This window comes from Kogia breviceps, chromosome 15 (assembly GCF_026419965.1).
Source record: "Kogia breviceps isolate mKogBre1 chromosome 15, mKogBre1 haplotype 1, whole genome shotgun sequence".
NCBI lineage: Eukaryota > Metazoa > Chordata > Mammalia > Artiodactyla > Physeteridae > Kogia > Kogia breviceps.
The window spans coordinates 86,956,371-86,982,103 of NC_081324.1; the positions used below are offsets into that span (position 1 = coordinate 86,956,371).

General features: G+C 47.6%; 1 protein-coding gene across 3 annotated transcripts in view; it reads left to right on the top strand.

Moving 5' to 3' along the window:
• The window catches only part of GLT1D1 (glycosyltransferase 1 domain containing 1), a 139,710-nt gene that overhangs the window by 91,195 nt on the left and 22,782 nt on the right, over nucleotides 1-25,733 (top strand). For 2 of the 3 annotated variants that reach the window (XM_059040032.2, XM_059040031.2), the window contains one exon: nucleotides 6,411-8,336. The exons of the other annotated variant lie outside the window; for it this stretch is intronic. In XM_059040032.2, the coding sequence (XP_058896015.1) occupies nucleotides 6,411-6,572 (162 nt within the window). In that variant the 3' untranslated portion in view covers nucleotides 6,573-8,336. Of the gene's footprint in view, nucleotides 1-6,410; nucleotides 8,337-25,733 lie in introns of those variants that run through there. 3 annotated transcript variants of the gene reach the window in all.

Here is a 25,733-nt window from a genome sequence, read left to right on the forward strand (position 1 = left end):
CAGAGCTCAGAGTGGCTGCTGGGCGGCCCTGCTCCCAGGAGAGGGAGCGCTGGGGCAGGTGGTCCCAGCCAGAGCTCCTCTGTGTGCCGGGCACCACTGTAGGTAGGGACCTTGCCCGGTTCTCTTACTGATCCCCACGGGAACCCCACGCAGGTGTCACCGTGATGATCCCAGAGAGGGTGAGGCGCTTACCTTCGAAGCTCGGCGGGAGGTGACGGGGCGGCGGCGCCTCGAGGTCTCAGCCTGATGGGCGCTAGGCCAGCCCGGAGAGCGCTTGCACGGTTCCTCCTGCGGCCGCCTCTCCCTCCGTCTCTGTCTCTCCCTCTGTCTCTGCCTCTGTTTTTCCCTCTATCTCTGTATGTCTCTGTCTCTACCTTTGTCTCTGTCTCTCGCCCTCTGACTCTCCCTCTCTCTGTCTCTGCGTCTCTGTCTCCTTCTTTCTCTGTCTCTGGCTCTCGCCCAGCTTTCTGTGCCTGTCTCTCCTCCTCTCTGTGTCTCTCTTTCTCCCATCTCCATCTTTCCTTCTTTCTTGATCTCCGTCTGTTTCTGTCTTTCCCTCTATTTCTTTCTCTCGCCGTCTGTCTGTCTCTCTCTCGGTGCCTGTGTCTCTCCCTCTGTCTCTGTCTCTGTCTCCCTCACCATCTCTCTCTTTCTCCCTCCCTCCCCCCCTCTGTTGCCTGGGCAGAGAGGGGACACGTTTCCATGGGACCGCCCTCTAAAAGGATTCTGCTCGCCATTTCGTCCGACTTCTTGGGGAGAACGGACCTCTTTCTAAGGCCCAGAGCTGCTTCGCTTCTCTGCCTGTGGCTGGTCCCTGGGGTCAGAGTGACCCAGAGGGCTGGAGGTGGCGCGGGGAGAGGGACGCCTCGGGTGGGCTCAGCGCGGAGCTGCACAGAGTCGGGCTTGGCCAGGTGAGCAGGACGGGGATGGAGCCGCCAGGTGAGGCTCGCCGCTCAGGAAAGGCCCGGCCAGGCCGGGAGCCGATGAGGGATGGAGCACAGGCCCCTTCCCGGCTCTGGTCCCGGCTTTTGCAAGTCTGACATTCTCTTAAAATAGGAGGACGGGAGGACCGTTTTTCTTCTGCTTGTGGGCTCTCCACCCGCCTTTACAGGGCAGGAGGCTGCGTCTCGGACCTGACCTTCTGGCCTGACCTCTGCCGGCCGCCCGTGTCTCGCAGGCTACGTGTGCGACTCTGAGACCCGCCGGCTCTGCACACCCGCTCTGAGTGTGAACAAGCACCTTGTGGTTTGGGGGCTTTTATTTTTTTTGAAAGTGAGGATTTTTAGCTACTTTATTCAATATATTCAGTTTCAAGGCTCTGACCATCCATAATCGCCATGATGCAAAACATGTGTTCACGTGCAAAAAATACCCCTTCAACATGCTCTGAGAGGAATAACTGTGTTTTGCAATAATCTATGCGGCATGAAATAGAATTTGATATTTAGAAAACCACCTAATTGTAGCTTGGCGGCTTGCGATTGGGAGAGCGGCCTGCCTGGTGGCCCCAGCGCCACTGGCCGATGCCCTGCCCATCACCCTGTGAGTTTGTCCCTCTCCCCGGGGGCCTGGTGGACTCTTCTGGTGACGAGATGTCGGGACAGCAGATGCGGTGCCCGGCCCGCTCCAGGAGAGTGGAAGGCACAGAGAATATTCTCTATCCTTGCTTTTCGTGTAATCGGTGGTTCCCAAATGTCATGGATCTGGGCGGTAGCTTTGTGCGTTTGCTCCATCCTCCCATGAAGCAGCCAGGCCTGGTGGAAAAGGACCTCGACTCTGGGGCTGCACTGTCTGAGTTTAATTCCCATTTCTGCTGCTTACTGCTGTGCTACCTCGGGCAGGTTCCTGGACCTCTCTGTGCCCCCGTCTCTGTCTCTGAGAAAAGAGTCATAGTCGTAGCGCAGAGTCCGCGTCGCTTTTCTGCAGTTCCAAAATCCAACAAGCACTTGAAAAACAGTTTTATTTTTAGTAAGTTGGGTGCCACAACTCCGTTGGCAGCGGACTCGTATCTGAGCTGATGGGAAGTTATTCGTGGCTTTGTTTATCCTGCTCGGTGGGACGATTCTTAAGTTTGATTTGGACGTTCCGGTGTGTTGCTTATGAGGCGCCGCGTTAGACCCCTGGAGGGCGTATGTTACTAAAAGGGCACGTAGACCATTTTATTAAAAACCCCGAATCCTGGATTCTGAAACATGACTGGTTGTTAGCTGGGTATAAGCTCTTGCTAACTGTTGACTGTTGTTACAAATTCTGACCAGTTCTGGCCCCCACGGGAGGCCCTTGGCCAGAGACCAGGTGTCACCGTGGAGAAGGTAGAGAACAGGTTGGCACCTCGCCGAGGCTTTCCTGCTTGACTCGGCGCAGAAGAGAGTTGAAAGGCGGTTCGCTTTCTCACCAAGTGGTCCACGGTCGTTCGCTACCGCTACCTCTCACGGGCCACCCAGGAACAGTGGTCTACATCACAGGCCAGAGCCTCCAGGGCTCTGCCCCATCACTCCTGGGTATCGCTGGGTTGGGGAGCTGGCTGTGAGCGGGCTTGTTAGACGCGAGCTCGGGAATTGTCCTGCAAAAGGGCCTGAGGTTGCAGAGCGAGTGAACAGGACGCATAGCCAGACTCTCTGCAGCCACCGGTCTCGGAAGGGTCGGGTGGGAAAGAGCCAGATCAGACTCCCAGCTGCTGCCCTTCAATGGCCACGGGTCACGGTCCGGGGCCCGAGCCCCTGCCGCCTTCTCTGGCTCTGCATCGGGCAGGCGGTGTGGACGGGGATATGATCTACCGGGAAATTGCTTCTGCACCTCCCCAGGTTGGCTTCTGCTCCTGCGTCGGCCCAAGATTCTCACAGCTGTTGTTGATACGCGTTTGAAAGTCGGCCGCTCTCTCTAACGGTTACGTTGTCATGTGAACGAGCAGCCCTCCCCAAACTCAGTTATTGCTGCTGCAAGTTTAAAAGATAGGCTGACCATGGAGAACAGTGTGGAGGTTCCTTGAAAAACTGAAAATAGAGTTGCCATATGATCCAGCAATCCCACCCCTGGGCGTATATCCAGAGAAAACGATACTTTGAAAAGATACATGCAGCCAGTGTTCATAGCAGCACTATTTACAGTAGCCAGGACATGGAAACGGCCTAAATGTCCATCGACAGAGGAATGGATAAAGAAGATGTGGTATGTACACACACACACACACACACACACACACACACAGAGTGGAATATTACTCAGCCATAAAAAAGAATGAAATAATGCCATTTGCAGCAACATGGATGGACCTAGACATGATCATACTAAGTGAAGTCAGACAGAGAAAGACAAATGTCATATGATGTCACTTATATGTGGAATCTAAAATATGACACAAAGGAACTTACCTACAAAATGGAAACAGACTCACAGACACAGAAAACAAACTTATGGCTACCAGAGGGGAAGGGGGGGCATAAATTAGGAGTTTGGGATGAACAGGTACACACCACTATGTACAAAATAGATAAACAACAAGGTCTTGCTGTATAACACAGGAAATTATATTCAATATCCTGAAATAAACCACAATGGAAAAGAACATGAAAAAGAATATATATATATATATATATGAATCACTTTGCTGAAACTAACACAATATTGTAAATCAACTATAATTCAATTAAAAAAAAAAAAGACTGGGAATTTCCTGACGGTCCAATGGTTAGGACTCCATGCTGTCACTGTCGAGGGCCTGGGTTCGATTCCCCAGTCAGGGAACTAAAATCCCACAAGCCGTGCGGAGCGGTCAAAAAAAAAAAGACTGAAGGTTTATCCTGAATAATTCCAAGGCTATTTGCACGTTCTTACAAGTGGTCCCCACTTTACCCAACAGCAGGAGTCATCGAGAGAATAGCTGACGGAATTATTATGTGGCCACGTGAACGATGGCATTTGGATAAAGCTTAACGCTAGACCAGCGAATGCTGTTTTGTGTAAGAAAAACAAGACAGATGCGTGCATGTCACTTCTAGATGGATCTTGAAGTGTGATTCTTGCAACTTACAGTTGCCAATAAGAATGAATCTGTTCCTTTTTTATATATAAATTTATTTATTTATTTATTATTTATGGCTGCGTTGGGTCTTCACTGCTGCGCGCGGGCTTTCTCTAGTTGCGGTGAGCAGGGGCTGCTCTTCATCATGGTGCCCGGGCTTCTCATTGCGGTGGCTTCTCTTGTTGTGGAGCAAGGACTCTAGGCATGCGGCCTCAGTAGTTGTGGCATGCAGGCTCAGTAGTTGTGGCACGCGGGCTCAGTAGTTGTGGCTCGCGGGCTCTAGAGCGCAGGCTCAGTAGTTGTGGCGCACGGGCTTAGTTGCTCCACGGCTGGTGGGGTCTTCCCAGACCAGGGCTTGAACCCGTGTCCCCGGCATCGGCAGGCGGATTCTCAACCACTGCGCCACCAGGGAGGCCCAGGATGAATCTATTCTGTGGCCAAATAGCTTGTGTAAACTGGGGTAGGCACAGGTGTCCGTCTTAGACTAGTGTTTCATAGTCTGACTCTCCAGAATCACCTGGGGGGGATCTATTAGAAAATACGCATGTGTTGTGGACTGAATGTTTGTGCCTCCACGCACTCACCCCCAGAATCACATGTAGAAATTCGAACCTCTCCTGTGATGGTTTTAGGAAGCGGGGCCTCCGAGAGTCCATTAGGCCATGAAGGTGGAGCCCTCACGAATGGCATTAGAGCCCTAATATAAGGGACCCCACAAAGATCCCTCCTTCCTTCATGAAGAGAGGAAAAAAAAAAAAGTGCGCTTTATCACATCCTATTCCTAGAAACTCTCATTCAGGATTCCGTTATAAAACGGTCATATATTCTATAGAAATCATAAGCAGGGGATTGGATTTTAGCCAAAGTGTCTGCATCAGATAAATCAAAGATATGACCAGTATCATAAAATAATGTACCAAAGCTGTAAGCCTCTCGAATAATTTTAATAAGAATGTTGTTCTCCTTTGAGATGGGAATAAACATGTTACATTTTTATTGTAAAAAGAACACCAATTTACCATAAAGTGTATGTATACTACATAAAAGTATAATTCCACTCTATCGTAAATATTGCTCTTTATATTGCTAGCTATAAAAATCATCCAACGTTTAATTAACGATAATTTTGAGAATACGTGGACGTTCCTTGTAAACGGCAAAGCACTGTGTCTTAATCTTAGGCGCTGTTGACTTATTGGAATTTACACGGGTTGGGGAATCACAGTAATAATGATAGCTAAGTCTGGGCTAGGCGCTGCCCTGAGGTCTTTGTATTAACTCATTGAATCCTGTCAACACGCTATAAAGCAGGTACTGTAATTATTCCTAATTTAAAGATGAAGAAACCGAGGCTCAGAGAGGTTACAAAACGCACCCAGCATCACTCCCGTGAAGGGTAGGGTGTGAATTTAAATGCAGGCCTCCTGGCTGGTGAGCCCTGCTTTGACTTACGTGCAAACATAATAAATAATGCGTGTTCCCCTCCCCCCTCTGAATACTCTTTAGCAATCAAAAGAATTCTAGTTCTTTCCAATTATGCAGGGCTTTGATATTAAAAAGTGGCCACTTTTTCATTGCATCAGCGTCTGCAAGCGTCTATAAACGTAGAGCAAAGCACACTTCCTCCCTCTGGAGCAACAGAAGGAAAGCGTAGAAAATCCAGGCCGGTTACATCCCCTCTCCTCTCCTTCACCCGAGGAGTCTGGGGCAGGGCAGGGCTCACCCATCCAGTGCCCGCTGCCCCTTTGGAGATGATCATTGTGGGGCTCAGAGAGGTTAACTAGCTTGCCCAAAGCCACACAGCTAAGTTACGAGTCGAAGAAGGATTTGAACCCAGATCTGAACCAGTGGAAGCCTGGCCCTTTCCACTCCGCCGGGCGATGTCCACGCTTTGAAGACACACTCCGTGCCCGGGAAAGATGAAAGGATCAACACAATGGAAAACAAACGTGGCAGGGGTAGTGTTGTCTAGAATACAGGAGCTCAGATTCTGGAGTAAGACCTGACTTCGTATCTCAGCTGATACAAAGGAGGGAAGAAATTGTGGATCTCAGAGTCACCGTAAGGACTCAGTTACTGTGAGAAACAGCAGCTTTGAGCAATCTAGGGAAGAAAGATGGGAAGCGTAATCGACGACTACAGCATTTATCCACGATGTTCACCCTCGCTCGTGTGTGTGTGTGTGTGTGTGTGTGTGTGTGTGTAATTTCTTATTCAGTCTCAACGTTTGCGTTAACTCGCATCCTTCAGAAAGGCCCTTTTCTCCAGAATACGGTAGGTGGGCAAAGGCGGGGCCAGGAGCAAAGGCAGACACGGGCTTTTGGATGCGTTTGCAACCCCCCTTCACCAGTTACTTATCTCTCTTTCTCCTCCGCCTCCTTCTTTGCAGGAGTTTGTTCGGCTGGCAAAGAGACTGGGGGGCGATCCGGCGTTAGAAAAACAAATCGTGGCCAACGGAAGGGAGTATGTGAGAATGTATCATTCGTGGCAGGTGGAGAGAAACACCTATGGGCGCCTGGTCAGGATGCTGGAGGGAAGCACTGAGGACTAAGGGCGTGCCTGGTGCCGTGAGCTGCTCAGCCCTGGGCAGGCAGCCAGGGACAGGGCTCTGGGCAGAGGGGCCATCCGGTCGAAATCAGGCCGGGTTCGTGGGAACCGTAGATTTATTTGCCCTAAGACGATTCACCCAGAACCTCTCTGTGCTCCCAGGTAGCAGCCCAGACGCGTTTCCTGATCAGTCCCCGTGGAGATGCAGTACTAATTGAGGCAGGGTAACTGGTTTTAAGGGGCATCAGGGAGAGAGTTTGAGTAGCTGCTTTAGGACTTCTAGGGACAGTAGGGGCTTATTTGTAAGCCGTCACAGGGAAGGGTAGGCCCCTCTCCCCTGTCTTCTGATGGCCTGTAACCCGTCACTGTCTGTTCAAAGAGCAAAAGCAAAACTCAGATGTGTTGGCTGAGAGGGGCACTGGGGGGCACTGGCAGCGATTATGATGTGGTACAGACCCTGAGGCCAACCGGGGGCCCCTAGGCTCTGCAGGTTTCCTTCCCTAAACACTGGAAGCAGTGCTGTGCACGCGTTGACCTAATCAGTCATGTGACTGAAAGAGCGGGCAGTGCTCTAAATAAGCCGGCCGACCCCTGCTCCCCCCGTAGGCTCCACCCACCTCCTGGTTGAATTCCGGTTGAAAACCAGTTGGAACAAAGCCCATTATCGCCCATGGCCTGGAAAATACTGGAGCCTGGCTCTTTGGGTTCAGCGTCAGGGCCCCAAGGATGAGTGTCGACCTGGTCACCAGCCTCCAGCCCCGTCGCAGGGCCGGCACTCGGGTCCCCTGGACCGTATCCGACACGGGGCGAGTTTAACCAAGTGTCGTCATCACTGTAAAGGTGTCCCGGCTGCACCGGTGCTGCACCCCCAAACCCTGTGCTTGTTTCCCTTGGCGGTGGTGTTTGCCTCTGTTGGATCCTGACATCCCCGCTTTCTCGCGGCCGTTCCGTGACAACAGCTGGGGGTGAGACGCTCCGTTTCTCGTGCGAGGTGAGGAAACAGCCGGGTCCAGAAGGAGGGGGTGGAGCCGGCTCCAAGCCCGTCAGCGGAAGTGCCTGCTTAGCGTTTGTTCCAACAGCTGCAGACCCTGGAGGGGGGAGGGGGGATCCACGTCCGCTTTGCCTCAGACCTCGCGACATCTTGGACTCCTTTCTTTCCAACCATCCCACGCTTGTGAACGACCAAACCTACATCTTGGTTTTAAAAGAGTAAAGCCTCAGAGCGCACATCGTAAACTCGAATGACTTTATGGATTCCCTACCGTGTCACTTCCTGTGTCGTTCTACGCCTCAACCTCAGAACAGGACCCCTGCCCAACGGCAGTTGCCTGGAGCCCGAAGATGCCCCTCGCACCCACGATTTGCCGTTCCGCTGACAGTCCCCCCCACAGTCCCCCCCTTTTTTGGCACCTGAGGGTCACTAGGGGCGGGGCTCCCCTGTGGCCATAGCGAAGAGCGGGAGGGAGGAGCAGAGTCCAAACCCGAGGTGGACCGCTTCATCTGAGTCTGGGAGCAGCGATGCCACAGCCTCAGAAAAGGCGGCGTGGTGTCCCGGGTACCAACCAGTGACGCTGCCGTTGATAAAAGGCTGGTCGTCAGGAAGCTCCGCTCTCGTCCTGCTCGAATGGCATGATAGGTGCTGCGTTCCAGTGAACCTCAGCCTCGTTCCTTCGTGTCTTTATAGAAACACTCACACGCGCTACGTGCCCTTTGGGGAAGGGCATGTTGTTTTTAAATGAATAAAGTGTCACCATCCGCTCTAGAGAAAGAGCCCCTGTGTGTTTCTTTTGTGAGCCCTGTTCTGCAAGAAACAGACCCTCCACACCCTCCAGTCCCCGCACTTTAAAAGAAGATACACTGGAGCATCTCATTAAGAGGGGTTTAAAATGCAATTGCTATTTTAATACCAAAGTATAGACGTAAAAAAAAAATGCTTTTCTATAAATGTTCTAGACGCTCTCAGTTTCATACTCGGTTAACTTTATGTTTAAACATTTTGTGTATAGTTTCCAATTTGCTGATGTACAGGTGTGGAGGACTCAAACAATCCATTTCCAGATAGAACTAAGATGCTGTAACCTTCACACGTGGAGGGAAGATGCATTTAATACAGCATGGTGTTATCTAGCAAAGAGGCACTGTTCACACCTGGCTTACAGCTTCGGCCAGAAGAACCCTCCTCACCCTTTTCCCACACTCTCACAGCGAAGTGAAATACAACAGCATCGTTTTGATCTGAAAGGTTTATCAGGTATCTTCAGGTTTCCAAAAGCAGGCTCTCCGTGCACATGGGAACAGGTGGTCCAGCCTGATGCCTGGTGCAGCCAGCAGACCTAGAATGTGCTGCTAGCTGGTCTCACCATCAGTTAAGGATGGGATGTGGATGTGGTGCGAATTCCTCCATTTTAGAAATAGTTGGAAAAACAGCTCGCAGGGTCTAAAGATCTGCTAGATTTCCGCTTGCTAAGAAGGGTTTCCTCTCTGTGTTACTGAGTCTAACCTCGCTGTACAACGGGTCAATAAATCAAGAGAGGAGGTGTAGGACAAGGAAAATCAACTTTATTCGAACAGCCAGCAGATGGAGAAGATGGTGGACTAGTGTCCCAAAGAACCATCTTCCCTGAGTTAGAATTCAGCTGTCTTTTATACTAAAAGGGGAGGGCTGTGGCTAGCCTGTCGTTGGGAACTTCTTGGTGCTGGAATCCTTTGTTCTTGAATCTGTCCACCTAGGTCAGGTCACCAAGTTCCTATAAACCTCCAACAAGACAAATGTTATTCTTGTTCTGCAACTTTTTATCTCTATATGGGTGGAAAAGTGTTATACCTTTAAAGGTCAGAGCCTTGAGAGTGAGCTCTCCTGTATATTTCAGGCTCTAGGCAGCAGTCTTTTACAAAAGATGCAGAGCCAGCACGACTCAGCACAGGCAACAGAGCACAGGGGTTAAAGCTAAAGGAATAGATCCAACACGAGTCAGGTTTGCTCTCCTCTGTTACGTCCTGTACTTTTCTATCCTGTGTCTTCTAATGTCTAAATGCATTTAGAGGCTCAGTGGGCATATGAACGACGAAAATACACAAAGTGCTTGAAAAAGCATCTGCGTTTATGACTTAAAATGGTGTCATTACTCCAGTCCTGTCAGTAATCACGAACGTTAATTGGGCACCCTCTGTGTGCCGGGCACAGTGCGCCATGCTGGTGACCTTGAACTTCAGCCGAGCCCTGTGTTCCTGGAAAACGGCAGAAGTTAAGAGATGCTCCCACATGCTTATGTCCAGGGAAATGGTTTACTGCAAAGGACTTCCCTGCCCCACGTGACGTAGATGAACTGAGGGATGCACCCGTGCTCTCCTCTCCTTCCCTGGGTTCTGGTCCAGCCTCAGCCGGAGCCAGCAGACAGCCCATCCATCAAAGCCACCACCCGCAGTGGGCCGGCCTCAGGACACAGCCTTCTCCCACTCATCCCAGGTCCCCACGCCCGGCCCTCTCTAGCCTTGTGTACTCTCCCTAGAAAATAAAAACCCACTTGGCCTAAACCCACGAGATGCTTGCAAATGTTATCGTCAGAGGGTCCTCTCTATTGCGAGAAATCCTCAAGAATCCTTTCCAATAAAATTCCTCTTTACTAAGTCAGGATTTGCTTCTTATTTGACAGTGCCTTATCTGCAGTATCTCAATCCTCGAACCAGCCCTGTGACTTAACAGGTGAGGAAACCGAGGCTGTGAAACTGGTCCTGAGTCACGGGGCTGGAAAGGGATGGAGCCAGGAAGCATACTCAGCTGGGCTGCTTAGAGTATCTTCTCCCTCCCTCTCTCTCTCTCTCTCTCTCTCTCTCTCTCTCTCTGTCTCTCTCTCTCTCTCCCTCTGTCTCCTCCCTTTCTCTCCTTGTCTCTCTCTCTCTAACACTACATGTTGGAGATACGGACTATCTCCACATTCCATGCAGTTAGTTGCCAGCTAGACTCTAAGGAATCTGGTTTGCGCATGAGTTAGACACGCGTTCAACCCAAGTCAAAGGGAACTAACTGAAAAGGAGCAGAATACGCGACCCCTAAATGTGCCGCTTTGGCATCCGGATTATTTTGAGCTAAAGTCAGTACCCAGATGGGCCTCTGCACAAGCAAACGTTACTAAATAACGCTCATCTTCCATTCGTTTCCCGTCTGTTTACCTTCCCACAATTTATCGCCCCTAGACTCTCAAGACCCCTTTCCTTTGTCTTGTCGCTTCTCCACCGGTAAAAAGGCATATAAGTCTCCAGGTCTGACCACCTCTGTAGGGTTTTTATTTCATTTCTGTGAGAGCCTCCGTACGCATATGAAATAAACCTCGGTCTTTTGTCATTCAGATTTGCAGGATCCCAGCCACTGAACCAAAGGGGGAAGAGGAAAAAGGCTTTTTTCCTCACTCTAGTTTAATGTCAGCGCGTTTATTTTGAAGGAATTACATAGAAGAATCGTTCTTTGTTGATAGGTAGCACCGAGATGGAATCTTGATCAATAGGTCTTAAATAAGATGTTGTTGTTTTTAGAGTGTTTTTTCTAGTAGCCTGGAAACAGCCGTTCGCTGGATAACCTCATAAGCTATGGTACTGCTTTTATGCAAACTTTTTTGCTATTTTTTGGAGGCAGAAGAGTATACCAATATATTATCTAAGTATTTATTTTTTGCACACGCACACACAGATGTGCGTTAATTCTTTGCGAAAATTAGACCATTTTGAGCTTATTGCGTGTGGGTGTGGAGATGGGCATTGCCTGACCAAATTCAGAGGCAAAAGAGTCAAATTCTTGGTGTTGAGTTGCTAAGAAGCCTTTTGAATTTCAGGAGAGAGAAAACAAGCGTCTTGAAAACCAAGGCTTTTGAATTGCAAAGCAGGGCTTTTTGAGAGAGAGAAACGAAACGTTCAGCCGGTCAAAAGACAAGGTCTGGACAGTGTATCAGAAGCAAAGTCCCGAAGGACCTGAGGCATAGCGGCTGTGCTTTCATGATCAGATTGGAAAGAATATAGCGGGGGAGTCAAGTCACCTGGGCGCGGGAAGCTGGCCCAAGCTAGGGCCTTGGGGGTTGCGGGGGAAGTGTCGGGAGAAAAGCCTGGAGCCTTGGGTACGGGTGGAACGGGACGCGCCTGCCCTCCTTCCCCTCCTCCGCGCCGCCTGGGGACGAACTAAATGCAGGGACCTGGCAGTCAGGGCACAGGAGACCCTCCCCTCACAGAGCTGTGGCCGGCTGGTGGGCCCCAGAGCTGCATCCTGCCCCCCCCCGGGGGTCTCGGAGCTGGAGGGGAAGCCCCCTGTTCTAAAATAACAGCGTATTCATGGAGAATTTGAGGTGTAGCAAAGCAACAGATCAGCTGCCGTTTCAAAGGCAGTCTTTCTACTCACATTTCCCGAGCGGAGGGGCACACCGTGCCTTGGGGACCACCCAGGGAAGCCCCAGGGTCGGCCAGGAGACCGAGGGAGCCTTTACTGTGGTTCCCGCCGGAAGGAACGTGCTGAGCAGGGTGTGCGGCGCTGCGATGGGCTAGCGTGCGTTCCTTCGGGAGCTATGGGGTGCAGGGACTCGGCCCTTGGGGGCTGGGGTGGGGACAGTGGCCCCGCGGGGGAGAGCCCCACGAGACAGGTGACTCGGGATGTGGCTCTGGGTTGGCTGCTTTGCATTTGAAACAATGCTCCTGGCCGAGGACTCCTCCCCAGGCGTGCGGAGCGCGAGGGGGGGGCCGGAGGTCGAGGCAAGGTGACACAGGCCCACCACTGGGGTGTCCAGGACACGGCATGTCCCGCACGTGAAAGCATCACGTTTACAGAAGCAAGTGTGACCGGGAACAGCTAACTCGGACTCCTCGCTCGATCTGTCTCTCTCACTGTCTCTTTTCATGCTAACCTGTCATTTGCTTTTACTATTATAATCGTCCGTAATGGCCTGCCACAGGGCACCCTGCCCCTCTGATGTTCAGCTCACCGGGAGGCACCCTGACCCATCCACCTGTGCACGGCTGCAGAAAAGAAAAAACGAACACATCCCCTCCCCGAGGCTGGCCACTCCAGGAGATGTTCTGCAAGACTGGTGGCCCTTTTACTTCACTTCCTCACCGCCTCTCCCTCCCCGATTCTGTAAAAGAAACTGGCATCCGGACCCAGAAGAGATGTTTTTTCGGAGACACTCGTCTGCCGTCTTTGCGGTCTGCCAGCTTTCCGAGTAAAGTCGTGTCCCCTGCCTCAGCACCTCGTCTCCGATTCAGCAGCCTGTCGTGCAGTGCACAGAGCGGGCTTGGACTCGGTACCACTAGAAATATGGTTAAAATACCATATTTCAGTGTCAGGGCCCCGGGGGAGAAAGGAAGGGGGAGGGGGAACCCTGAAATGGTTGTGTTTAAACCTGATATGCAAGATAATAGTAATATTAATGATACCAAATGCTACGGAGGGCTCACCACGGGTCAGCCGTGATTCTGAGTGCTTTCTGTGGATTTAATCGTCACAATAAACCCAAGAAGCTAGTATATTTATGATTCACATTATACAAATGAGGAAAGAGAGGCATAAAGAGGCAGAGGCTATCTTAAGGCACCCAGTTTGTGGTGATTTGTTATAGCAGCCATAGGAAACTAATACGTCCATAAAACTCAACCTTAACTTGCCTGTGAAAAGCACTCGTAATACTGTTCTAGATGCTGAGGATGAAAGAGGAAACAAACTTTTCTGTAAAGTTTCCCTCCTCCATCCTCCTTTATCAGGTGCAATTCTTATGTCTTCCTCTGTATTATCTCTGGTCCTTGTACTTAATTCCATCATGCTCTTTATCACCTTATATTATAAGTTATTTCTAAATCGATCATTCCCTGAGAAGAAGACCAATTTTTCATTCACGCCTCTTTCCCTAGGACATTGCACAGTGTGTGGCTGAAAGCATGTACTCAGAAACTACTCGGTGAATTAAATTAAATTGCAGGGTTTTTTTTTCCTCTTTTTGGCCGTGGCACACGCCGCATGCGGGATCTCAGTTCCCCCATCGGGGACTGAATCCGCGCCACCTACAATGGAAGCGTGGAGCCTTAACCACTGGACTGCCAGGGAAGTCCCTGAATTAAATTACATTGAATTATAAAGTTTTAATAAAGCCTTTTCAAAAGAAAAAAAAAACAAAAGAGGCAGAGGAAATGCTGACATGACGACTTTACCCGGAAGTGAGCGGTTGGGTCTTTCTTATTGTCCAGCAGGATGAGAGCCTGATGGCGTCTAAGTTAAGCGGCTACAGCAGATGCTGGGATATGTCCTTCATACTCTCCATCAGGAGGGAGGACTTCTTGCTCTCAGCCCTGTCCGGTGACGGCCCGAGTTAGAGAGCTTCCTTCCTGGGGGGCCCCCTGAGTCCAGGGATCAGCTGATGTGGGTTGTGGAGGCCCGACCTTCTCGCCCTACCTTGGACACCCCATGGGGATGAGTCGTTCTTTGGGTGAGCACTGCAGCTCTGTGCTTCCAGACGCTTCTCTTCCTTTTCTCCCACGACAGTCTCCATCTCAGGGTCTGGTTTCCGGGGACCTCAACCTGTGACACTTCCAGAAAGACGACACCTGATCTTTCCCACACTTGACTACGTGGCTTGAGAAAGCTGCATCGACCACGTGCAACTTGCCACATTTAGTACCAGCTGTGCTTGCTTGAGAGAATATAAATATCATCCGATATGTCTTAGGAAGGCAACATCTTTCCGAACTCCTAGTCAGAAAAAGTGATGGAGGTGTGTCAGCTGAAAAAAGTGCACGACGTGAGAGTTGTGAGTTGGGTTTTGTTTGGGGCAACAGGAGGGACGATAGCCCAGGAGACAGCCTCTCAGGAGCTCTGAGGAGCTGCTCCGCAGAGGTTGGGGGCCGGGGGTCAGTAGATGTGTGGCTTTGGTGAGGGGGTGCGTGCGGTGGATCACGCATCTTGGCAGAAGGCGGCTGCTCGTTACAGGGAGCAGATGTGTCTCCGTTCATGATGCCAGGGCTTTTCTAGGCACGAGGAGATGCAAGGAATTAGGCCCATAAAATCTTCTCCTGAAAATCTCTGACTATCTGAAGGCCTGCTCTGCCAGTTTTTCCCAGAGCACCGAGGGCCTCCTTTCTGATCTCCACCCTGAACTCCTTTCAGGGGGTGTCGAAGGTCAGCGGCTGCAGCGGCCAGTGACTTCATCGTTGTAGAGCCAGAGGGCGAGTGACAGCTTTTTTCTGTTCCATGATGGTTTATCACAGGGTACTGAATATACTTTCCTGTGCTCTACGGTAGGACCTTGTCATTTATCTATTTTATATGTAGTAGTTTGTATCTGCTCATCCCAATCTCCTAACTTATCCCTCCCCCTTGGCAACCACAAGTCTGTTCTCTCTCCCTGTGGGTCTGTTTCTGTTTTGTGGAAGTTCACGTATGTCATATTTTAGATTCCACACGTAAGTGATATCATATGGTATTTGTCTTTTTCTTCCTGACTTACTTCACTCAGTATGATCATCTCAAGGTCCATCTATGTTGCTGCAAATGGCATTATTTCGTTCTTTTTTATGGCTGAGTAGTATTCCACTGCATATACGTACCACATCTTTATCCATTTATCTGTCAATGGACACTTTGGTTGTTTCCGTGTCTTGGCTATTGTAAATAGTGCAAGTGACAATTTTTAGTTGTCAGGGTGAGGTCAGATCCCTGCTACTGGCCCACCTGTGCAGGAAATGAGAAAGAATTCCCCAGGTGCCCACCCCATCCTTTAACTCTCTTTGCTGGGGCTTCCTTCCCCACCTTTACTGTTGACAACCCAACACACGCAGGTAAATTTGTACGGAGATGGGTGTTTTGCAGTTACCCGCTCTCCCATTTCCACAACTCTCTAATACTCATACTAGTCTTGCAGCCCCTAATCCAGGGGCATGGGTAATATCACGAATAGAATTTTCAAGGTGTTAAAAACATAATTCTATAAGTGAGACTATGTCAGGCTTCATTTAACACATTAATGAGGGAATCGGTGGGAAATCAAAGCCAATTTAAAGGACATGAGGAATCGATGTCTATGCAGTCAGTGAAATTCTAAGAATTATAAAATAGGGTCAGGTAAAACTGTAGTTATTGTGGTTGGCTTCTCTAAGTCATTTGTATTGCAATTTGACAAAAATTATTTGAAATATCTAAATGTTCAGATTGTAACATGTCTGAGTCCTAATCAGTTACACACACACACACACACACAATCTCCTCCTCTGAACTCTTAATGCCGGCTACAATTAGTTGGTCCAGGAATGAGCATTCAATCCAAGATAGGCAATTAGAATCTTTCCCTGAGAATTCTGAGATGGAAAGAGAAAAATGCAAGCAGAACGTGGAATGAGGAGAGAGAGACAGAGAGAGAAAGAGAGTTGAAGGCATTCATTTTCCAGAATCGGGTTGTTCCTCTGCTGTGTTTCTTGTCCTCTGGTTTAAAGTGACACCCCTTATCTTTAAAATAAATTCTGTTTTGCTTCCGTTGGTTTGAGCTTCGGTCTGTTGGATTTCAGTGACTTCTTATAGTTACCCGAGTGCTGCTGGTGAACAAGGCTGCTTGGAAGCCTGGGGGATCATTAATGCAGGGCCGAAACTTGACCGAAAGGTCAAGTTTAAAAGTTTAAAAGCTCTAAGCTTGAGCCCAGCCTTGGTGGCTCCTGAGGCTTCTTGGCTTGTAGCAGCATCACTCCAACCTCTGCCTCCGTCTTCCCAGGGTATCCTCTGCTGGTTATGAACTGAATTGTATCAAATTCATATGCTAAAGCCCTAACTCTAAATGTGACCGTATATTGAAGGTTAGGCCTTGAGGGAGATAATTAAGAAAAAATAAAATCATTAGAATGGGGCCCTATTCCAATAGGACTGGTGTCCGTATAAGAAAAAGAAGAGCTACCAGAGACCTCTTTTGCTCCCCCCATTACCAGAGGAAAGGCCCCATGAGGACACAGCAAGAAGGCGGCTGTCTGTAAGCCGGGAAGAGTGGTCTCCCTGGAGACCAAACCTGGTGGCTCCTTCACTTTGGACTCCCAGCCTCCAGAACCAAGAAAATAAATGTCTCTGGTGTTAGCCACCCCATCTGGTATTTTATTTTGGCAGCTTGAACAGACTGATGTGTCTTCTGTTCTCTCTTCTAAAAGGACACTCGTTGGATTTCGGGCTCACTCTAATCCAGGGGGATCTCATCTCTGGATCTCACCTTAATTACATTTGCAGAGATGCTTGGTCCAATAGGATCATGTTCCAGGGTTCCAGGTGGGCATATCTTTGGGGGCCCAGTTCAACCCACTCCACCACCATGTGTAGTTTTTAGCCCATTTAAGACCACCCAGGTATAAGCCAATGCAGGGCCTCTGTTTTTATAGACCGTAATGTGTGTGGCACGCTCCGGAGTTGTGCAGTGTACGTGGTCTCCTGCACAGACACAGGTGACCTTCTGGGAATGTGGGTGGGGGGTGGGGCATTTGACACCAGATCCCGCGAGAGCATGTGGAATCAGGGGGCTGGTCCCATGGAAGAAGGGAGAGCATCAAAGCCCCCACTAGAGATGTGAGCACTTTAAAAAATCATCCAACTGTGGTGTGCTTATCCTGGGAGTGGAACGGGTGTAAACTTTCTTTAGGACTATCTGGTTTTCTGTATGTGTGTGTATACCTATATATGTAGATAAATGTATACACACGGAGTACACAGAACAGCATCTCACTGAAATAACACGGTACTGATTCCTTCCTGCAGCTAGCACTAGATATATATTTTTAATATATGTATACTGAAATATTTACTTAAATCCATACATAAATATATATTTAATGAATTTATTTTGATTTATAAATTAAATATTTTATAAATTTATAACTAGTTCTAAAATTATATGTATTTGTAAATATATAAATAAAATAATAAAAATTAAAATGATCTATAATTAAAAATAAAATTATCCTATTAATTTCATTAATTATAATTTATAACTATCTATAATTAAAGGTAAATTGTATCTATAATTTTTTTTTTTTTTTTTGGCCGTGCCATGCGGCATGTGGGATCTTAGTTCCCTGACCAAGGATCAAACCCGCACTCCCTGCATTGGAAGCACGGAGTCTTAAACACTGGACTGGCAGGGAAGTCTTTGTATCTAGGATTATTTATATATAACCAAATACACAAATATAAATTATTATTTATGTATTTTATTAATTGTAATAAAAATTATCAATAGTTAAGAATACAAAATTATCTCCAATTATACATACAATATATTGTATTTACAAAATACATGATGTTTTATATATATGTATATATAGAACAAAATATATAAATATAACCTTTGACCTAGCAATTTCACCTTCAGAAATTTATCCCAAAGACACAATCAGGGATGATTAAAAGCTTGTATGAAAGGTAAATCCATCACAGTGTTAATTATAATGGCCAATAATTTCAAACAATGTAAATATTCAGAAATAATGGATTGGTTAATTAAGTTATTGTATAGTTTTTACATGGAATCGTGTGCAGCCTTTAGAAATTATAGTATAAATGATATGACTTGACAAGGAAACATAGGCACCCTGGTATGTGGAGTATGATCTCAGTTTTATTAAAACTTACACACATATGTGCATAAAGCAGAACCTGTAATGGTTCACACACGTGTATTTGGGTGATGAGGTTAGGGTGAACATTTATTTTCTTATGTGTTTTTTCTGTGGCCTTCAAGTTTCCCAAACTGACCATATGTTATTTTTGTAGGTTAAAAATGATATTTTTTTAAATAATTAAAGAGATGGGGCTTCCCTGGTGGCACAGTGGTTGAGAGTCCGCCTGCCCATGCAGGGGACACGGGTTCGTGCCCCGGTCCGGGAAGATCCCACGTGCCGCGGAGCGGCTGGGCCCGTGAGCCATGGCTGCTGAGCCTGCGCGTCCGGAGCCTGTGCTCCGCGACGGGAGAGGCCACAGCAGTGAGAGGCCCGCGTACCGCAAAAAAAAAAAAAAAAAAAAGAGAGATGAGGCAGGAAAAATAATCGCTAAGCCCTGCCATCTCCATCCCTCAGTGACTATGTCTGCAGTTCCCATTAGATCCAAACCCTAATATGAGATGGTAACATGTGATTTCTGGAACAAACTAGCTGAGGCCACGACATAAAATGAAGAGCATCGGTCCCTCTTTTTCTTAGATGTCTCACTGGAGCTATCTCTTCAAGAAAGAGTCTTAAAAATCTTCATCAAGAACAAAAACTATGTTTCATTTAAGTATTTCATGGGCCTCTGGCTTAAGGCTGTATTTCAGTCTTCTTGGAAGTAGTTAATAAAATGGTAGCGAAGGGGGGAGTTGGATGCAGAGGAAGGACACACTTCAAATACGATGCCCTAGGGCTGAAAGTGGAAATGTTTGTTTCATACCCAGACCAGCACCTGATTTTAATCTGAGAAGGTTTTTTTTTTTTTTTTTTTTTTTTTTTGGCCGCGTTGGGTCTCCGTTGCTGCGCGAGGGCTTTCTCTAGTTGCGGCGAGCGGGGGCTCCTCTTCGTTGCGGTGCGCGGGCTTCTCATTGTCGTGGCCTCTCTTGTTGTGGAGCACGGGCTCTAGGCACACAGGCTTCAGTAGTTGTGGTACGTGGGCTCAGTAGTTGTGGCTGGCTGGCTCTAGAACTCAGGCTCCGTAGTTGTGGCGCACGGGCTTAGTTGCTCCGCGGCATGTGGGATCTTCCCGGGCCAGGGCTCGAACCCGTGTCCCTTGCATTCGTAGGCAGATTCTTAACCACTGCGCCACCAGGGAAGCCCCTGGGAAGGTTTAAGGAGGAGAATTGAAGTCAACTTGACAGTTAACTCTGGGGTGGTGTGTAAAGGATCAGTATGGCCAATGTTGAAATTAACCTAATTGAAATTAACCATTCTGTGACTGTCAGACTGTCAGCGTGTCAAGTCCACCTAAGACCCTAACCCTGTGAAATCTTGACATTTGGTAGCAAGTGCGCTCAGTGGATTCACTGCAGACATTCAGGATGCCAGCTTCAATTCAAAGGTAGCCAGAGTTACCTCAAGATTTAATGACCAGCCCAGGAGTGACGAATTAGCCAAACGTGGATGATTTCTGAGCTCGCAGAGCTAATCTCTCATTATTTCCTAACCTCAGTCATTAGAATTTGAAAACCTCCAAAGAAGGGGCTTTATTTTTCCTGGTAGAAGGCAGTGGTGGTGAACTACACCGGAAAAAGGAAACTAGCCCTCTTTCTATGTGAGCAGTTTATAGCCTGAATCAACTCGGAAACATATAATTAATACCTCATTATCATTGGATGGGAAAGCGTCATCCATCTTTGGACTTTCTTGTCCTGCCTCTGGCTGAGTCTTCACTGGTGAGCAGTGAAGCTCAAACAACAGGCTGCAGTTGGGGAAAATCTTTCTGGTTAATCTTTATCGCCCATAACACTTCCATGAAAAAATAAAGAAACAGTTTGTCAGGAGCTTGTCACAAGCCATGGAGGCTTCCATGTGGAAACGAACCATTTAATGCCTCAGTGGGAAAGAAGAATTTTTCATTAAGTTGTCCAGTGTAATTTCATCATTCTGGAAAGTATTCCGCTTCCTTCTGTCCTTTCGGGTTGGAGAGAAGCCAGTCGTTAGAAAGTTGACAGCTCTATCTAGGTGCCCAACTGCATGGTCAGGGCAAAATTCTTGAAGCACGCTCTTAAGAGACATTATTTACCACTTCACTCTTAATCGATTTGTGAGTATGTCTTTTCGTGATTTGCTCTTTCACGATGGACACTTGGTTATTATCTCCATGCCTTCAACTACAATCCATTCTGATCTCATCCAGGTTTGCCTCGAATGGGGTTCACGCATTTATCCATTATCTATCTGTTCACTCAACAAATAACCTTTGACCATTTATTATGGATCAGACACTGTTGTAGACATTGGGGACTTTGGCCTAGAAACCAAGAAGGGCAAGCGTCCTACCCTCACAGCGGGCTATCTTCTAGAGGGCCGCATTCCTCACATTCCCGGGCACGAGGACCTGTTTCTAGACCTACCAAGCCTTTAGGGAGGTGGGAACCAATGTCATTTCTATCCCTTTACATGACACATCTTTGACTTGCATAATCGCCCTTCTAGATAAAGGTTATTTTATTGTTTGAGCTTAATTTAATCAAGCATTAGCTGACATCTGATGGGGTCTGAACCATTTTCAGAGATCACTTGTGCCACAGAAAGGCCCAAATTATTACTGGGGCCCTGGGGAAATAAAACGAGAAGCAGTCACTTTAATCGAAGGTTAAGTGATCCATCGAAATTTACGTGTGCAAACGTACCCATACATGTACGCACATGCACACGTCTCTCTAAGACTTTCACAGAGAAATGTTGCCCATCAGCTTCTAGAAGCTCTCTTTCTTCCCCTCTCTTTGGATTCGGTATGAAATGGAAATATGTTACGTGGACACCAGCTACTATGTCTTTTAAACGGACGTTTTAAAAATATGTGGTCCAGTGGTTAAGACTCCACGCTCCCAGTGCAGGGGGCCCGGGTTTGATTCCTGGTCGGGGAACTGGATCCCGCACGCCGCAACTAAGACCTGGTGCAGCCAAATAAATAAATAAATATTTTTTAAAAATATGTTTGAAGTTCCCTAGGAATCAAGGCGGTATTTTTTTTGGGGGGGGATTTGTAACACTTTATCGAGGTCACACTGTTTATAACATTATATACGTTTCCCACGTACAGCATTATATTTTCACTTCTGTATACACTGCAGAGAGCTGGCCACCGAAAGTTTAGTTTCCAGGATTTCCCCGGTGGTCCAGTGGTTAGGACCCGGTGCTTTCACTGCAGGGGGCCTGGGTTCAATCCCTGGTCGGGGAACTCAGATCCTGAAGAGAGAGAAACTGGGGAGTTCCTCAATAGACCAAAAGTTTAGTTTCCATCTGTCACCATTCTGTTGACCCCCTTTACCCATTTTGCCCTCCCCTACCCCCGCCCCATCCCCTCTGATAAGTAGTACTCGGTTCTCTGTATCTGTGTGTTTGTGTTTGTTTGGTTTGTTTCTTTCCCTTTCCTTTTCTTTTCCTTTTATAGTCCACACATGAGTGAAATCATACGGTATTTGTCTTTCTCCATCTGACTTATTTCGTTTAGCGTAATGCCCTCAGGGTCCATCCATGTTGTCCCAGATGGTAAGGTTTCATCTTTTTATGGTGGAGTAGTATTCCATTGTGTGTGCGTGTGCGTGTGCGTGTGTATCTCACACCTTCTCTACCTATGCATCTATCGATGGACACTTGGGTTGCTTGCAAATCTTGGCTATTGTAAATAGAGCTGCAATAAACATGGGGGTACATATAGCATGGGAGGGGCTCATGGCCCCCTCCTCCATGTTCAAAGCCCACAGCATCATATCTTCAAATCTCACTCTCTGCTCTCTGCTTCTGTCCTCACATCTCTCACTGTGACTCTTCTGTTTCCCTCTTGTAAGAGTTTGTGATGGCACTGAACCCACCTGGATGACCCAGGAGCTTCTCCCCGTCTCACGACCCTTAACTGAATCATACCTGCAAAGCCTCCTTTGCTCTAAAAGGTAACAAATCCACAGGCTCCACGGATTAGGGTGTGGACTTCCTTTGGTTGGGGGCTGGGTCATATTCCATTTACTACAACGTCTAAATTGAGAGTTGGGGGAGGGGACAGAAACGCAGAGCTAATTTGACTAATCCACATTCCTGGCTTCTGCAGATCCTTTTATTCCAGGTTTATTCCTATGAATCTGTCGTTTTGAGAATCAGGTGGCAAAGTGATTGGCTAATTACTACTCAGAGAACATTGATTAAATCCTACTGATACTGACCAGGGTTCTGGGTCTTCCCCAATCAATACCAATTGATCAGAGGCCAGAGAAGAAATTCAGGCACGGCTTTGTTGGGGCCCCTGCTGCAGCGGGGGGGAGCGAGAGCCAGTAACAGGGTTCCTTGCTGGCTCCCGAGGCAGGGCGAGCCCGTTCTTATACGGGGTGAGGGTAGGGGTGTGTCCAGGGGTCAGGCCGGAGGGGTGGCTTAAGAAGTCTGCCCACCCCTTTGTGGTGTTGTGTGCAGGGCGCATGCGCAGTGCCCTGTTTTTGCTCCCAGCTCTCAGAAGCGACGGTTGGGGTTTGTTTGTGGTTTTTTTTTTTGGTCTTTTTGTATCTTGTTGTCCATATCTTGCCGCAGCTCTGCATTGCGCACAGTTATTTTTAGTCCCTTATAACTCCTTTGTATTTCATTGCTTGAGGAGACATTTGTCTAGGTGCAAGCACTGCAGCAAAGGGTCCCAGCTCCCAGCCTGTCTCACTACAATGCACGTTTGTGCCATCTTGCCCTAAGTAAGTTCTTAGTAAGATTCTGTGGAATCTATGAGTGCTAATAGTGATAGCTTGCACTTATATAGATCTTCCTTTGTTTCAGGTCCTGTTTTATTACGTTGATATAAATCTACACATTCTAGGCAGAAGGTAGTAAAAGCTTCCTCTGGAGGGTTATGGTGTTAACGTATTACTGAACTTTTATTTTAGTTAAATTATTTTCAAGGAGTGCTGTCTATAGAATTAACTCCCAGTGGTGTTGGGCTCCTAATTTCAGCTTCCCTAGAAGACTCTTTCCCTGAGAATAGGAACAAAGATTAAAATTGGGCCAGAACAGCTGGAATTTATCAGGTGTCAATAAACCGTTTCACTTAATAGCTCTTCTTTTTTAAAATTTTTATTTACTTTTTACTTTTTTGGCCGTACCGGGCAGCATGCAGGATCTTAGTTCCCCAACCAGGGACTGAACCCCTGCCCCCTGCAGTGGAAGCTCCGAGTCTTAACCACTGGACTGCCAGGGAAGCCCCTAATAGGCTACTTGTTGTTTTTCTACACTGTCTTTCACTAAAGCAATCAGCAATGATCTAGGAGAGGAGCCCGGAAAGAGGAGGCGGGAGGGCTGCAAAGTTGACCCCAGAGTCTTGTCAATACTCATCGAGAGTCTGTTCTCGTACGCCTGGGTGGGAATCAGTCTGGCCTTTTGACTTGCTTTGGCCAATAGAATGCAACAGAAGCAGTGGCTTATGAGTCCTGAGTCTGGACCCAAGAAGTGTTGCATGCTTTTGATCGTTTCCTTAGAAGCCTGCAGAGCCGCTAGGTAAATAAGCCCAGGCTAGCCTGCTGGAGCTTGAGAGCCTCGGTGGGACAGAGAAGAGCCATTGAAGCTGAGGCCGCCCTAGACCATCCGGCCCACAGCTGTGACCACAGATACATGGGCGAGCTCAGCCACAGTCAGCGAGCGTGGCTTGCTGATCAGCAGGGCCACAGCTTCCTGAGCAACGATAATAACTAACAAGTCATTACAATAAATTATAATTCATAAACTGTATCATATATTACCATTAATAATAACAATACAGAATAGTAAAAAAAATAAGCCATCCATTTTCATTCCAAGTCACTGACATTTGGTGTGGTTTTGTTATGCAATAATAGATAAACAAAACAGAGTGAACTTGGGTGGGCTCTTCAGGCTGGATCTAAAAGAATCACAAAGAAGCTGGCCACGTTAGGGTCCACCTTTTCAAGCATCATATTGTCTTAACTAGTTCTAACTCAGAGGTGGTAATGTGATCTGTACAGTTATTAAAGCCAAACTGAGTCAATACTTTAAGATTGGGACATTTCACAGAGAAATCCCAATTCTGGCCTCTTTCCAGAAAATGAGACATCTGTTGACGCTGAGCGTACCTTCCCCAAGGGCGGCGATGTGCTGCGGTGACTCTCGGCTGCTGCTCTGGGGGGTGCGCGCTTGCATCCTCGCCGCTTGGTTCTGACTCCTGTTGTCGGTTGCGGTGTTGGACACCAAACTAGATCCCGCTGGAATGTCAGGACTCTAGCTCCGGGCTGACCGCACACGTTTAAGCTCTTCCTTCTGCGGCCAGACGGCTCCGAACTGAGCCCCGGATGTGCCGCTTCCTGGCTGTAATAGCAGGTATACTTCTCAATCTCTTTATGCCTCGGTTTCCTCATCTGTAAAATGGGAACGTGAAGGTAACTTCCTGTACAGGTTTGTCGTGAGAATCCAGTAACTTATGACATGCAAAGTGATTTGTCCAGCGCTTGGCACCTCGAAAGCGCTATGTGAATGTTTGCTACCCTTATCATTATGATCTTTATTAATTTCTGTTCCCTGTAGGTACGTGAGTTTTAAAACTTCTGCTCGAATTCCCTTTTACTGCTTTATCTCCCACCCTGTTTCTGTGCTGTGAATTCACACCAGTGAAAATAAAGGACAGCAGTTTGGAATATAGATTGGGGACATTGTAAGATTCCTAGAATATGGATTTTCAATTATGTGTGGAGGTTTTCCATCGACTCCATGGTGGGAAACATCTCTAGGGCTTTGTTGCCCTTAAGAAAATCCCACAGGTATAGCCACTTTGGAGTGCACTTTGGCAGAAAATATTACAAGTAAAGATGTGATACCTAGTGACTAGGAAATTCCTCTCCTTAAAGGGCACTCTAGCTTCCCTCTCATGGTGCATGGGTAGTCAGGATAGCATTTGTGCAAGAGTGATGATGTTTAAAATAAATTTAATTCTTAAAAATGGACAAAAATAAAGTTGGCTTCCTTTTTGTGTAGAGTTCCATGAATTTTAGCAATGTATGGATTCATGGAATTAGCACCAGGATCAGGATACAGAAAATTCCTTGTGCCTCCCTTTATTTATTTATTTTGAAGTCAAGTAAATAGTTTTTTTAAATTTCTAAACCACATTTCTTTTCTAGATCCTTGCCTCTTTTATTTTTCTAAAATTTTAAAAATTGGAGTAGAGTTGAATTACAATGTTGTACTTGTTTCTGCTGTCCAGCAAAGTCAGTCAGTTATTTATATACATATATCCACTCTTTTTTAGATTCTTTTCCCATCTAGGTCACTACAGAGTATTGAATAGAGTTCCCTGTGCTATACAGTAGGTTCCTTTTTTTTCTAATTAGTTAATGAATTAATTTATTTATTTTTAGCTGCGTTGGGTCTTCGTTGCTGTGTGCAGGCTTTCTCTAGCTGTGGCGAGCAGGGGCTGCTCTTTGTTGTGGAGCGCGGGCTTCTCATTGCGGTGGCTTCTCTTGTTGCGGAGCACGGGCTCTAGGCACAT